Raw genomic sequence first — 16630 nt, 5'->3', positions numbered from 1 at the left:
CCATTTCACAATGGGAACCATTTTGGGAAGCATGTGCAGGCTTAGAATACTTTCCACATGCCCATCCTGCCATTGATGGTCATGTGAACAGACCTCCAAATGTAGCGCTTTAATGTCCCATTGACTTCAGCCAGAGACTTAAGCATGTCCTCCACAACTGCTAAAATAGCTGAAAACGTGGTCACTCTTCCACATATGTGGTTGGGGCTTGTGGCAGAGACTGGCATCTCCCTATTGGCCTCATGAGCAGTAGTGAGACTCCACATTCAAATGTGCCACAAGTAGAAAATGAAAACAGCTGCTCTTGGTTTTCTTGGCTGCACCCTTTCTAACAGTGCACCGTACGGTGGACTAGGGCGAGGCAGGATTTCTTCAAGATAGACATTCCTGGGGAACAACAGTAGGAGAGGGCAATTATTATTTTTGAACTTGTTGGTCAATTGTTACACAAGTGACTTACAATGTATTTCCCAGTGAATTTCAACATACTGCCCTCAACAGTTACTTGCAGGCTTCCCTTGTCATATGGCTGGCAACTGTGGGAAGAGGATGCTGAACTAGAAAGGCCTTTGTGGTCTGATCCAGAGGGTTCTTTGTATGATCCAATGGGAGCCAGAAAGCATTCCCTTCTTTTAATCCGCCAGCCTTGCAAAAGTCTGCTGCTACAGCTCCTGCTATTTTGAGTGTCATGGACTGGCTGGACACAAAGGAGAGATGGGAGAAACCAGCGGGAAACTCCCAAGGGAAGAAGGCTCAGAACCCAGGGATTGGCTGTGGAACGATGATGAGTGGTCAGAGAGAGGATCAGGAGCAGACTGGGAGGAGGAGATGTCAGAAGCTGAAGAGGTAACAGGGTTTAGTGAGCAGGAAGAGTATGTGGCACAGAGAAGCTGAGAAGCAGAAGTGGAAGCAGGAGAAGAGGGAGGCCAAGAGGCAGTGATGAGTCAGGCTGGTGAAGAAGCCGTGTCTCCTCTCCCCGCTGGTCCCCCAGGACCAGGAGAGGCATGAAGCAGGAGGAGCAAAGGCAGGCATGCCATCCGAGTCTTAGATTGTTTGGGAAGACCCAGGGGAGGAGGAGAGTTAGGCAGCTGTGGGAAGGCCTTCAGTCTCCACACCTGCCTCTCAGGTGTAAGACCGACAGAGAAGAGTTGCTGTGCTCATTAGGCCTGGCACTCTGAGCAGATCTTGTTTCTTCTAATAAAGAGTTAACTTCAGTTACTCTGTGTGATTTATTACTGGCTCACTCCTGACATCGAGGAGCGCTGAGAAGCAGAAAGAGTCAGCTAATAGTCAAAGTTGAAATGGGACCATTGGAGGCTATGATGCTGATGTCTCTCCCTAAAATCAGTAGGATTAAAAAGTGCTTACCCGCAACGTGCTTATGCCCCAAATATTTCTGACTGCAATCGAGTTTCAATACATCCCTTTTGTGTTGATGTTCTTTTCAAGCATCATCCTTGTATATTTAAATTGACAGGCATGCCCCCTCCCCCGTGGATTCTGCATACAGTGATACCTCAGGTTACATACGCTTCAGGTTACAGACTCCACTAACCCAGAAATAGTGCTTCAGGTTAAGAACTTTGCTTCAGGATGAGAACAGAAATTGGGCTCCAGCAGCACGGCAGCAGCAGGAGGCCCCATTAGCTAAAGTGGTGCTTCGGGTTAAGAAAAGTTTCAGGTTAAGAACGGACCTCTGGAACGAGTTAAGTACTTAACCCGAGGTACCACTGTAGTTGGAAACAAACCAGAAAAGCAACCTGGATTGTAACTGGAGCTCTCATTCACTACTTGCCTTAAAACTATCTACAATAACATCATGATGGATATTTTGGACTTTCTGAAATTGCCCAATTGCTTCTTGCACTCTCTCTGTTATTTTTGCCTGTTTCACTCTGTAGCTGTTTTTATTACATTTGGAGCCGGAGTTGAAAAGGTACCTGCCTTTGGAGTGCCAGGCTGTGATTTATTTTCTGTTGCTTGGTTTCAGGCCCCAGCAGATAAGTGTCCCACTGTGTCATGTACTCCAGATTAACATGACACAACACAGCTCTGCATGATCTACAACAAGCAAATAAGACAATGCAGAGCTGCTTATTCTAAACAATGCCTCCTAATGGACACACAATCAATATAAAACCAGGGTGGTTTTTTGTTTTCAAATTGGATGATTTGTTACTCACAGACTTATGCAGCTGGGTGGCTTGTAATTCTGAAAAAGAAAATCATTGCAGCTTTGTGACAACTGCAGTGTTCGTGCTGCTAGCAAATGTCACCCATTCCAACTCTTTTTGCTTTGGAAAGGAAGAGCTTGAGTAAAATAAACATAACAAGCATATCCAAGTAATCTGCACCTAACTCATTCTATCCTACTAGCTGCTGAATTCTTTTTCAAGGGAGGAATAGTCCCTGTGGAATGTGCTTCTCTTATGAACAAGAGGTGTCCTGCTGTATAACTGCTGAAGTTTGAATACACCTGTAAATCAGCCAGAATGGAGAACTGCAAAGTAGAACCAAGTGCTGGATGGAGATTTTGGAGGATGGGACATTTAGGCAAGCTGAATGGGTTTATCTTCTCCTTACCCATGCACATTAGCTTTCCTTGCCCTCTGTCCACCCAGCCATCCAGAGGGGAAGTCCAAAGCATATTCTGGTCATGGTTTATATGGCAGGAGACCGCAGATGACTAAGTAGTGACAGTAAGGGGCAGGAAGGTAGCCAGGTGGTTACAGGGATGCCCAGTCATCCCTGGAGTGGGTGCCTCAGCAGGTGTCCCACAGGGCTTAATCCTGACACCAGCCCTGTCAGAACACAGATACAAGAGGATTAAATGGCACAAATTAAGTACTTTACATCTCTTCTTGAGGCTTTGTCCAAAGGTAGAAATGAGTGAAGCATTGGTAAGAGAAGGAAATGGCTTTGGCACATAAAATTATCTCCTCTCAGATATTGCTCACCTTGGAGTGAGGTTTGCTGGGGGGAGAGAGAAGACGAAGCCGCCAGGAACCGTGTGTCTGATTATTCAGGAGCTGCTAGAGCCAGTTATAAGGGCCAGCATTTTGCCAGTGTTAATTCTCAACTCTGGCTTGCATGTGTGCTTATTTATTGCAGCAGAGAAATTGCACTCTTGCTTAGTAAGTGAAATGTATGTCTATTGTCTCCTTGGAAGATTTGAGATTCCAAGAGAGAGTTAAAATGTAGCTAAGATGCCGTGTTGCTGCTTTTGTTGTCATGCAATGCAAAAATCCTCTGCTCCGTAAACAGCGCTATGGTTTCCTTTTTTGGACAAGAACTAGAGCTGCAATACAGAAATTGCTGACAGAGGCAGAAGCAAAACTTTTCTGATCTTCCAGTGACACCTACAGTTAAGAGAGCTATAGTCTCTTTTGAAGAGCTGGAACCTTATAGATCAGATTGGTTCTGGGACACATAACGAAGGGAGCTTTTTAGGAATCTTACAGTTTAAGCTTGGAGTGTTAACTCTGCTTACCTGGCAGGAAGCCCCATTGAATCCAATGGTACTTACTTCTGAGTAGTAATGGCAAAAATTGCACCCTGGTAGGACTACTGAGTACAACAGTATACAATGCAATACTTAGAAGTATGTTCATAAGATTTTAAATGTTCCTACAAAGCTGCACATGGCTCCGATGCTGCAAAGTTTTAAGTGAGTGTTAAAAAATCCCCTTTTGGGTTGCTTTTAATAATTACATCCTGTCTAGGGACTGCTCCTGATGTCCTGAGTCTTGATACTGCTGTCAGATGTATTGTTTATATTTGTTTTAACTGTCGTATATAGCTTTAAAATCTTTTAAATGGACTGTTATGTGGCTGCTATTGGTGTGCTTAGTTTTATGGATGTTAACATATTTAATTTTGCCAGCCACCTTGGGTGGGCTATGCCCCTAAAGGCAGCATATAAACACTTTTATAAATAATAAATAAAATAAAATTTCCTGGAAGACATAAATACAAAAAATAAATAAATCAGTAATTAAGGATTCTGATTCCCCTCCTCCAGCTTAATTATATATCATAAATGCAAGGAATTCTACTGTATTTTACCCACACACACAAATTGTTGACTTTCGGATCATTTAGGTTATTTTGTGCTTTTATGGAACGCAACAGCTTGTCTAACCAAGCCTATCATTGTTTACATCGTAATTTATTTGGGATGAAAGATAAGTAAATCAAGAGTCCTTTATTTTGCCAGGAGTTAACTCTCTGTTCAGTTTACCTCTTGAAACCTTGCTTCTCAATAAATCAGGGATGGAGATGAGCTAAACAGTTGTTTTCCCAAGGTAAGCAATTGTGTAAACAGGCAGAATATCTAATCATCACCATGAGCAGGTGGATTTAATTTTGCCAGCTGCAAAGCCTGTTTAGTTTACAATTTGATAGATTATAGCTACAGCTGGCTGTGTGACCCCTCTTGCCAGGATTGCTTTAGAAGGAAGAGGAATAGAGGAACCATTCCTTCTTTGGTTATATCCTTGGTTTAAAGCAGTTTAAGGTAGCTGGGAGATAAGAAGAGGGCTTTCATAAAAGGCCTTTGTAAAAGAGGGGATTAAGATTAGTTATTTTAATTTATGCCTTCAAATACATTTGAATGGGGAGCTTGCCATACACTAGTCCACATAAAGATATTAAAACAGAACAGTGCAGTCAGAAGTGTTTTCTGATGTACTCAGCATTTATTTATTTGTAAACGAATTTATATGCCACCTTTCATTTTGAGGAGATATTTACACTGCAAGTTTATTTCTGAGGATTGTTTCACAGATCTTCTGAAGCAACAGAGAATGTCTAAGGGCTTATCCACACGCACCTTTCCTCTGCTCTTTCCAGGTATGGACTATACTTTAAAGCTCAGGTCCGAGAGCCCTTTTTGCTCCAGAGCTTTCCCTATGAAAATCCACTCTCAAAGCTTAATCAGAGCAAATGGCAATCCTCAGAAATCCCTAACTGATGTTTGCTTAGTGTGCACACTAAAGAGTGACTTTTTGCCGGGAAAGCTCGAGGCAAAAAATAATATTTGATATTAGTAGCCGATTTTAAAAAATGGAAGATAGCCAGAATGATGCTGGGTTCCATAAAAGGAGATGCCATAATTAAATAGCTCATTCTTACTAATACTTTTGACAAATGCAGATGTCTTATGTGTGATTGGCATTTGGCTTCATAACACCCAGGCACACTTGGCTACCCTTATTTGACTTCTCTATTGCACTTTTCATTTGCTGCTACAGTAAGGTCGTTAAATATATCTTTCACTTTTTCAAGTCCTTGAAAACAGATTGGTAAGCTTTCTCCTTGGGGGTGATTTGTAAATTGCTTTGCAGAAGGCTTAAGCTCATGATGAATACGACTAGAAAAAGTTTCATCAGAGTTGCACTCTGGTGTCATTTTTCATCAGGTTGTTTCAGCCACTCACAGAAATGCAATATGTCAAACTTTATCTCTGCCTGGCTTTTACAAAACATTAATGAATAAAAAAAAATTGATGCCTTTGTAGACATCGTGCATTTGTTGAGTTCAGCTGGACGAGGTGTTCAAAACTCATCTCAAAGAAGTAAAAACAAACAAACCTTCCAGTTGCAAAATATAGAGCTTGCTGCAATGAAGTAGGAATACTTCATTCATGGAATCGTAGAATTGGAAGGGACCCCATGAATCCAGATGTAAAGTTGCTATGTATATTACAAGTTAGAGGCTGATACTAGTAAAAATGAAGTTTCTTATAACATAAAATTTCAAAAAGATTGTGGCTACATATTACCAAAATTCAGGAAATCAACAGTCCAGGACAAACCAAGGAATGGATGATTGCATTTAATGAGTATGTATGAATAATTTGTGTACTATTTAAGTAGCCCTTGTAAAGATGAAGGGTTGCAGCCAATTGTGTTTTTCTGTTCATATAATAGTCATTAATCTAGTGGAGGCTCTCTAATGGATGTAGAGTGGAGGTGAGTTTTCCTCACCTCGGCTTCCTCCTGCAGCTCACACATATTTTCTGGATGGAGCTGTGAAGAGGGCTACAGGAGAGGGGGAATTGTAAAAATCTTCTCCCCCTTACTTAAATTACGGACACACCCACTGGATCAGAAACCCTTCCATTGGTATGGCAGTACAGTCATAGTGTTCTTATTGTCATCTATCTCATTTATAGTATTTGACATTTTGGAGAAGACCAAGTGTATCGGCCATCTAGGGACACAACATGTGTTGAGATCACATGTTAAGGTAGCCAATTTGGCTCTCAAAATGACTGTGGTGAAAGGATAATGATAATGTGGATGGACTCAGTCTGAAATGTAATGCACATAGCACAGTTTCCCCTTTGTTGAGTATTTGTAGCATGTCAATGTTGCAGTTTTGTTGGTATTGATTAAGAAAAGAGTTGAAAGGGGTAGGGAAAGGAGTGGATTTCTGTAAAGACAAAGGAATTATACCTGAAATCCATGTACTGAGTGGTGAATTCTGGACCTCTTCTCTACTAGATGTCTAACCGAAGCCATTTCTGTTTCCTAAAATCATTAGAGAAACTTATTCCTCTGCTCATATTTGTTAACCGGGTCTCATTAAATTACGTCAAGTGGATAAATGCTGCTTCCTTGTGCTGAAAAAGAACCTGAGGAGCATTGCAATTAACTTACTTGCCTAAAGCAACACAGCAAATCATTGAGAGGTTGCTGTGAGTCGCCTGGAATTCATCAGAAAACCTGCCCTTAAAGTTCCCTCGGCTTGAATGACATCCATATAGATGAGAGAGGCCCTGATAAGAAAGAGCTGGTTGCCTCCCGAATCTCATCTTTCCTTGGTGTACTTTTCCTTTGTAAATACAGTGAAACTCATCCAATTGTCTGTAATCGGTTTTTAAGTCCTCGGTAGAACTTACAATTGCCTCATCCAAGGTTTTAAGAGTCCTAATTTTATCTGAAAACCTGCATGGTATTTCGTTACAAAGGGATGTCAGGGAAACAAATGTTCAGAAATGGCATGATTCTAACAATCTAAGGAGAGCCCTACTGAGAACTTCTTATATACACAGGAGGCCAATCTAGCTCAGCATTCTGTTTTCACAGTGGCTCCGTGGGAGAGCATGCAGACGGTTCCAAGGTCAATCCCCAGCATCTCCTGATATGGCTGGGAGAGACCTCTCTCTGAAATGCTGGAGAGCCACTGTCAATCAGTGTAGACACTACCGACAAACCGCAGGTCTGCCTTGGTACAAGATAGCATGCTATATTGCTAGCTAATATTCAGTGGCATATTGCTTCTGATACTGGAGGTAATATGTAGCCATCTCTATTGCAGACTTCCAGCAAACTTAGAAGGGGTTGCTGAGCACAACAGATCAAGTCAATATGTAGTAGGGTGGCCCAAGGACTCTTGATACGTTTCATCAAATACTTCCTTTCTTTCCATAGGTGAGAACAATATGTTAGAAGAAACTTGGGCGTACTGGTGAAATAGCAGCTCTGTGTCATGTACCCACTTTGGAAAGGTGTGGTACAAGTCACTTTGAGTCCTTCTGTCATTATATGGTGTATTTCTTCCCAGTCTGCATCACTGCCTATTGATGGAGAGATGCTCAGCCTAATGACATGACCAGGCCATGTCGTTCATTCCACTATACACTGTGCAGGGAGATTTTGGCATGAAGTTTCTATTTGGAGATATAGCTCCCATTTTTCCACTTTGAAAACATAAGTTTTTTAGACCATATAGTTCCACCCTTTGTTGTTTTTGTTGTTTAGTCGTGTCCGACACTTTGTGACCCCATGGACCAGAGCACGCCAGGCACTTCTGTCTTCCACTGCCTCCTGCAGTTTGGTCAAACTCATGCTGGTAGCTTCGAGAACACTATCCAACCATCTCGTCCTCTGTTGTCCCCTTCTCCTTGTGCCCTCCATCTTTCCCAACATCAGGGTCTTCTCCAGGGAGTCTTCTCTTCTCATGAGGTGGCCAAAGTACTGGAGCCTCAGCTTCAGGATCTGTCCTTCCAGTGAGCACTCAGGGCTGATTTCCTTAGGAATGGAGAGGTTTGATCTTCTTGCAGTCCATGGGACTCCCTTGTACTTGCATTATTCATGTTTATAACATATCATTGGCTGCCTGGGTTGTGTGTCTACTGGCTAGATATAAATAGTATCTATTAATAAAATAATTTCCTGGGATTCTTGTTGGAGAAACCATGGCAGTGTGTTCTGTTTAGACTCTAAGACTAGACACTCCTTACAATAATTCACTATTTATATGAGCAGAATATTCAGGTTTTGCTACATGGTACCATATGCTTCTGGGTTGTAAAGGTTTAATATAATATTTAAACATGTAACAAAGTGTGTGAGAGCAGTTTCAAAAAGATAGGGCCCATACTTTATCATCATGCAGATTAAGGTTGCACAAATCTGCCATTTAAAAAACTTTTACTGCTTTGTCACCAGCAACACACTGTAAATTCTATAAAGACTGAAAATACACATTTATTGGTTATATTTTATTCTTAACTTGTTTAATTCAGTTTAACCACAATTGTACTTCACACGCCACACAACGCAGAGGTCATGCTACCAAAACACAATGCATTCTCAGGAAATAATTTGTTGGGCACGTGAAAATGGAGAGATGCTATTGGGCGACAGGGAAAAGGCAGAACAGCTCAACACCTACTTAGCTGCAGGGGAGGGTGACCAAGATGATCAAGGGTCTGGAAACCAAGCCTTAGGAGGAACGGTTGAGAGAGTTGGGTATGTTTGGCCTGAATAAGAGAAGACTGAGAGGAGACATGATAGCCATCTTCAAATATCTAAACAGCTGTAACATGGAAGATGGAGCAAGCTTGTTTTCTCCTGCTCCAGAGGATAGGACTCGAACCGGAGGATAGGACCCGGGGTATAAATAATAAATTATTATTATTATTATTATTATTATTATTATTGGAGGTTGCTTGGATGGCCATCTGTCACGGATGCTTTAGTTGAGATTTCTGCATTGCAGGGGTTAGATTACGTGACCATTGGTCCATGCTTAGCTTTCCACTGAAAACATAAAAGTGCTTAATCTGGCTAGATATACCTTTACTCTGTATGGTTCTGAAGCATGTTTTTTATTTGTATACGGCTATGAGCATAACTGCCTTTCTGGATTTTCCTGGTTGCTGATTTTATAAGTTGACACGTTTGGTTTTGTTTCTTAAAACAAACAAACAAACAAACAAACAAACAAACAAGAGAAATACACTAAAATCAAAATTATCACCTGTATTTAAACTAGCAATTTTAAGAAAGAACACAGTAAGCTTCATCCAACTAAGCTATAGTCAGAATAGACACATTGAAATTAATGGACCTAAGTTAGCCATATTCACGAACTTCAATAAAGACTAATGTTGCATACAAGTCAATTTTTTCAATCCATCATTATTTTAATTTGGGGTACACTTAAATTCATACAGCAATAAATACACTCAAGCTGTAACTTTCAATAGTAATGACAACTTGTCTCTGCACTGACCAAACTACTAGCTCAGTTTACTCTCCACTTGTCAGTGTGGAACAGTACAGTGACCTGATACTACTATATCAGTGTGAGTAGATAAATAGGTACCGCTGCGGTCAGAAGATAAATGGCGTTTCCGTGCACTCTGGCACTCATCACGGTGTCCCGTTGCGCCAGAAGTGGTTTAGTCCTGCTGGCTACATGACCCAGAAAGCTGTCTGCGGACAAACACTGGCTCCCTCAGCCTGAAGCGAGATGAGCGCTGCATCCCATAGTCGCCTTTGACTGGACTCAACTGTCCAGGGGTCATTTACCTTTTACTACTGGTCATACTGTTGGTATAAACCTCATTGAACTTTCTCTAGTTAAGGACCACTTAAGAGCTGTACTCTCTGTGTGTGTGTTGTTGTTACTGTTGTTTTTAAATCAGGTGAGTTACTTTCTTTGGTGTCCTTTATTACCTGCAGATCCAACACGATTTATGGTGGCACCTAACAGCATGGATGTCACTGCTGGCGAAAGTATTCTTCTGCCTTGCCAGGTATCTCATGATCACCCGCTAGATATTCTGTTTACTTGGTCATTTAATGGACACCTGATAGACTTTGAAAAAGATGGGGATCACTTTGAAAGAGTTGGAGGGGTAAGTATCACTATTAGTAATCCACCAAGGCAATTCTTTATGAGTGCTGAGAATTTCAGCAATGAGCAAGATATGTTTATGGGCAGACCTACAACTCTAGCTGTGTTTATATCTTTAGAGCACATTTCCTCCCCTCAAAGGATTCTGGGCACTGCATTTTACCCCTCACAGATTTACAGTTCCGAGCAACCTTTAACAAACTACATTCCCCAGAATTCCTTGAGTGTGGGAAATGTGCTTTGAATGTGTTTTAAAGGTATAGTATGCAGGCAGCCTCTGCCAGCTTCCAACACTGGGTGTGTACACACCTACACACTCAAACTGTAATAGTGTGCAACATAATAACTCTAGCAATGAAATGCTTCATTTCTGTACTGTCTACAGTGTCAGTACAGTTCACTCTCCCTTGAGCTGACAGTGCAACCGGAACAGAAGTACTTTGCTGCCGGTGTAAACCAGTACTGTTTAAGAATATCAGTGTGGAATTTGAGCACTGAATAGATATACCTGCTGTGAAAACAAACCCATGTTTAACTGACCACTCCTAATAAGGGACATGGGAAGAGTGGGACACTGAATCCTCTGCTGGACCCCAAACCCTGCCATCTTCTGCCACCAGTGAGATGAGAGGAGTGCCTTATCACCATTTTTCTTTTGCTCCATCAGTTCCAAGCTGGTGTAGCTCAGTGGCCAACAGGTTAGACCAGGGCTTTCCAAACTTGGGTCTCAAGCTGGTTTTGGACTACAACTCCCATCATCCCTAGCTAGCAGGACCAGTGTCCAGGGATGATAGGAATTATAGTCCAAAAACAGCTGGAGACCCAATTTGGAAAACCCTGGGTTGGACCCTCATGGGATCCATGGAGCTTAGCATCAAGCAGATGCCAAGTTCCTGCTGCACTGCTTTGAACTGGCCTGTTTGAGGGCCTTTCTCCTGACGGCTGGAGGACTGCAAGCAGTAGCTTACTACCATTTTAGGTGGAGCTGGGGGCATCTGCTGCAGTGAAACCCCACCATCACCAGTAGTCCTCTGCACTACTAAAGTTGGCAGAGAGGATATGAAATACAACCTACCTGCTCCCGCACCCTCCAATGACATCAAGGCACGGTTGGGGGCAGGATTGCAGCCTAATTCTTTCCGATTGTCTTGCTAGTGTGGTAATCTTTGTATCTCCTCAGTTGCATTGCCCAAAGAGTAATTTCTCAGAATTCTCTGCTTTTCAGAAGCTACAGATCATTAGCAAATCATGGCAAATGTTCAACTTTGCTCTGACATAGAAACAAATGTGAAGTTAGGTCTTAAGCATTTGCCAGTAGTTTGCATTATTTGTCACCAGCCTTATTTGCATTATTTGTCACCACCCTTCACAGCTTAAAAAAAGAAATTGGATGACATTCAACTAAGCTCTACACGGAAGTGGACCCACTGAAATTAATGAACACGAATATGTTATGTCAATTAATTTAGACAGATCTACTCTGAGTAATACTTATTTGCATACCACCCATTACTGCTAAGCAGGAAGCCACAGATGGTGTCTGAGAGGCAGATTGCCACCTTTTCTATATACAGTGGTGCCCCGCAAGACGAACGCCTCGCAAGACGAAAAACCCGCTAGACGAAAGGGTTTTCCATTTTGGAGGCGCTTCGCAAAACGAATTACCTTATGGGGTTGCTTCGCAAGGCGAAAAAAATATTGCATCCCCCCGTGGGTTTTTTTCGCTTTTTTCACCCTTTTCTTAAGCCGCTAAGCCGCTTATCAGCTGTTCCGCTGATAAGCCGCTTAACAGCTGATCGCTGGAAGCCGCTTGACAGCTGTAGCGCTAATCCGCTAAGCTGTCAATGGGCTTGCTTCGCAAGACGAAAAAACCGCTAGACGAAGAGAATCGCGGAACGAATTCTTTTCGTCTAGCGAGGCACCACTGTAATGGAGATCAGCTTATATTTAGTATATGTGTTACCAAAATCCAAAATGGCAGAGACAGCAAGCTGTTCTTTGAAACTGAAATAAGAATGGGTGGGTTCTATACTACATAGAATGCAAGGCTCCTGTATGGGAATATACAGCTCTGATGGCATCATATGAGGCTGCACATGACTTTGTCTTTACCCTTCCCACCAGAGCCCAGAAACTTACCTACAGCCTTGCAATAAATCCTGCCCACATAATCAGGCTCTATTTTATCCCTTCTGCTGCTGCAGTTGTCTAGTGTATGCAGACTTTCAGCCATGCTTTGGGTTCCAGAGATGATCCAAGCAGCTGCTACAGCATCTTCTAAACGATCCTCATAATCACCCCCTTATCCCTGGCTGTTAAGGGAATCAGGCTTCAGAAACATTATGGAAACTTGGACCAGAATCCAAAGAACTATAGAACTGGTACTGTTCATGATCACAAGGAGCCCTTAGACTTAACAAACAGCAGCCCCCTCCCTGCTCTCCCCATGTATGGCAAACTGCTTTATAATCAAAGGGAACTTCAAACACAGCTTGTGATACGACATAGGAGACAGCTGTTGAAATGGGAGAAAACTATTTCCACTGGGCTAGTGCAAGCCCCTTTCATGAGCAGCTCTTTGGATCCCAGCCACTATCTAATATCCATCCTGCATTTATGCAATGCTGTTTGAGTTTCTCCTAGTTTTAGCAGTACATGCAAGAGCGACACCAAGCCTCTGGCTTGTATGCTTGCTCCCATGCCTCTTCTCTGGCATAAGCATGAGATGAGAGGCCCCCACTTCCTCTTTAATCAGAATTCTTCATTATGTCTGAATTCAGGGGAACTGTGGTTCCTGAGAAAAAAAGCTGTGATCAAACCTTGGTTTGTGACCACTGTTTGTTCTCAAACAAGTTTAAACTAACCAGAGTTCCTTGAATTCAAACATAATGAGAAACTGGTTTGTTTAAAAAGGTAAGTGAAAGTTTTTGATCTTACTATTCCATCAGAAGAGAAGAGGTGAGAAAACATGAGCCTGAGGCACAGGCATGTGGCAGTAAACTATGGCTTAGCATTACCGCCATACGAATTTCTATTCTGTCTACATGCTAAGCTGCACACACATATAGATGGAAAATGAGTGTGACACAGCTGGAGTACAGCAGGCTATTTTGCTTGGCTTCAGTAGCTTGTATTTAGGTATGGGGAGAAATTTGGTTCAGTTCACAATTAAGAGCAAATCTACCCAATTCATACATTCTGAAAAAGTACATGGACCAAAATAGAGCATTCCTTTGAAATCTGCACTTCTTTAAATTTTGCAGTTCATTTTTCCTAGCAAGTAATGCAACAACAAAAAAATGCATACACCAGGGTAGAGAACACATTAAAATGCACATATTAGTGAATTTTGAAATAGCATGAGAAGATGTATTATATTAGGGGAAAATGCTTTGGGGAAAATAGGTATAGAATGAAAAATTGAAGACAAACTTTCATGAGGATTTTAAAATCCTGAATTTGAGATTGAGAAAACTGAAAGAAATTGAAATTGACAGATCTGCCTGCTCCTACTTGTAGTCAAGGCTTTTTAAACATATACCATATTTTAAAATCGGGGGAGATTGCCCCCGTGTATAAGACTACACCCCCCCTTTTTAACCTTATTTTTTTTAGTAAAAAATCCTAGTCTTATACATGGAAAAATACGGTAGTTCATTTTAAAGCCATTTGAACAGTAGTCACTGTTGCTGCTACTTATGAAGCATTTTTGTTTTCAAAATGCTGTACCCTCTGCCTTTTTTTTTTTACCTCATGTAAAATGGTCATCAGCTATTTTAAGATAAGCTAAGGCCAAGCGCTAGTAATTTGCCCAAGGCAAATTAAGCCAGTGCTACCTGGAACCAGCCATCCCAGATCCAAACTCTGAGCCATACTGGTTTTCATTCCACAAACAGAAGAGGAAATTGCAGTTGCAAACATTAGCTGCCATCCCTTGACTATCAGGACAGGTGCTGAAACGCGAAAAGCTGTGGAAGATAAAATAAATCATATAAAAGTTCTGCCCTGCAGGGGGCACAGCAGCGGCGATAACAGCTGTGGCTTGCAATTACACGTAATTGTATCCCCAAACCCCAAAATATGTACTCTATTAATATCTCTCAATTAAAAGGCTACAACTGCAATCTTATGCTTAGATTTCTAACTTGTTAAGCACTGTGCCTGGTGGACAGAGAAAATGTGTTTAGGTGGGTGTGTTTTTCGAGTCACACAATCATGCAGAACCATAATTAGTTACCTGCAATTGCTAATCATACATGAGCATTTGGCATTTGGAAAAACAAATTATCCTTCTTTCATGCTAGGTAATGCACATGTCCTCCGAGAGCACTGTCCTCATGACCTTTTAATACAAAAGCCAGGCAATCGAAATGCTGGCTGCGGCACAAAGACTGTGGAAGCTGTTAACAAACGCGTCCCAATTTGGGCTGGTGCTCACTTGTTAAATGGATGTAGGAGGAATGCAGACATCTGAATAGCAATGAAGGCTATAAACTGGATGTCTGGAGTATGGCAGAGCACAGCCCACCGTCCCCCCCCCCCATCCGTCAAATCACATTTGCGGCAACAATTTGACTGACCCGAAGCTCCTATGTCCCTTATAGGCAACCATACTTTCAGCTCTCTTATCTTCAAGGAAAGCTCACATATATTAAATAGGTTCTGGGTTGCATTATGAGCGTTTTCATCAGCTGATGTAAAATAAATCCATTAGCCACAGTTGTCCTTCATGTGATAATGATGTTTAGAGCTCATTAAAAAGTAATTGTAACCACTTTCCCTTACTTTATCAGCAGGATTCAGCTGGTGATTTGATGATCAGAAGCATCCAGCTGAATCACGCTGGAAAATACGTCTGCATGGTGCAAACAAGTGTGGACAAGCTATCAGCTGCTGCAGACCTGATTGTAAGAGGTATTTGAATTTTGTTGCCGTTGTTGTAGTAAAACTACTGTTCCCACCAACCGCTGCTATGGATAATAACATAAAGCACAGCTTGAGAGAGTTTACTACGCTCGATAACTAGCAGCCTATGAAGTACTACTGATTATTTGGTACAAAATATGGAGAGGGGGGGTCTTCTATCGAACCTTAAATGGTAACAACATGCGCTAATTATTTATTTAGTTCTGTTTGAAATGTTGATGGCGGTGTTAATTTGCTGAATGTAGATGTGCACGGAGGCAGTTTTTATGTGAGAATGTACTTTGCTGAAAACGCTGAGGCCTTGTGCATGTACTGATTCCCTGTACCCCTTGGTGTGAACACAGTTTCACCTCATGGCATTTCATGAGGGAATGGCATTTCAGCTTGGGTCAGGCAGTGGCAATTTGCTTGCAAGTTTTGCCCTTTTACAAATTTGCATAGGCACATACTGCCTTCCTGTGACACTTCAGTGGGTCACTTAGTTGGGCAGGATGGGGTTGAAAATTACATATGTTCTTTCACTTCTCCCTAGTTTTAACCATTGCTCAGCAAGGCACATGTGCAATAATGTGCAAGTGATGGCTTGCAGAAAAGAAAAGAAACCAATGGGTTTTTTTGTGCTGCGCAATGGCCACTTCAGCTAAATATGCTTGGCAAACAGCTGCTATACAGTGGTACCTCAGGTTAAGTACTTAATTTGTTCTGGAGGTCCATTCTTAACCTGAAACTGTTCTTAACCTGAAGCACCACTTTAGCTAATGGGGCCTCCTGCTGCTGCCGTGCTGCCGGAGCACGATTTCTGTTCTCATCCTGAAGCAAAGTTCTTAACCCGAGGTAATATTTCTGGGTTAGTAGAGTCTGTAACCTGAAGCGTCTGTAACCTGAGGTACCACTGTACATTGCAAATGGTGGTGGCTTACACAGAAAATGAAAAACCAGTTCCCTTCACGTCATGCATTGGTCACTTCAGCTCAGCAGCTGCACCTGGATCATTCAAGTAGCCAAGCTCAGTTACTGATCCAGTTACAGGGGATTAGAACAGAGATAGATTTGGAGTCTGAAAGTTGAAAGCTAAACTGGCAGCAATTTTATCATTGTCCAGTGTTGGCATGGGGCCAGAAAATAAATTCAGTTCTCAAAATTTTTGGAAATGTTACAGCAATTTTGACTTGGGACAGTGAGACAGCTGCTCCCTAAAATGAAATCAGATTTCAAGATACAGTGGTGCCCCGCAAGACGAACGCCTCGCAAGACGAAAAACCCGCTAGACGAAAGGGTTTTCCGTTTTGGAGGCGCTTCGCAAAACGAATTCCCCTATGGGGTTGCTTCGCAAGACGGAAAAAATCTTGCATCCCCCCGTGGTTTTTTCCCGCTTTTTCCGCCCTTTTCTTAAGCCGCTAAGCCGCTTATCAGCTGTTCTGCTGATAAGCCGCTTAACAGCTGATCGCTGGAAGCCGCTTGACAGCTGTAGCGTTAATCCGCTAAGCTGTCAATGGGCTTGCTTCGCAAGACGAAAAAACCGCTAGACGAAGAGCCTCACGGAACGGATTAA

At 42.1% G+C, this 16630-nt stretch overlaps 1 protein-coding gene across 11 annotated transcripts in view; it reads left to right on the top strand.

Moving 5' to 3' along the window:
* The window catches only part of LOC309364369 (contactin-4), a 528932-nt gene that overhangs the window by 489107 nt on the left and 23195 nt on the right, over nucleotides 1–16630 (top strand). For 10 of the 11 annotated variants that reach the window (XM_081901476.1, XM_081901468.1, XM_081901471.1 and 7 more), the window contains 2 exons: nucleotides 9978–10153; nucleotides 14946–15066. In XM_081901476.1, coding sequence (XP_081757602.1) covers nucleotides 9978–10153; nucleotides 14946–15066 — 297 coding nt within the window. The remainder of the gene's footprint in view (nucleotides 1–9977; nucleotides 10154–14945; nucleotides 15067–16630) is intronic. The other variant, XM_081901475.1, reaches the window with a different exon arrangement.

The sequence above is a fragment of the Podarcis melisellensis genome, assembly GCF_964234715.1.
Source record: "Podarcis melisellensis genome assembly, chromosome: 2".
Taxonomy (NCBI): Eukaryota; Metazoa; Chordata; class Lepidosauria; order Squamata; family Lacertidae; genus Podarcis; species Podarcis melisellensis.
Note: the sequence above shows the minus strand (reverse complement) of the source record. Positions and strands in the feature narration are given on the sequence as shown.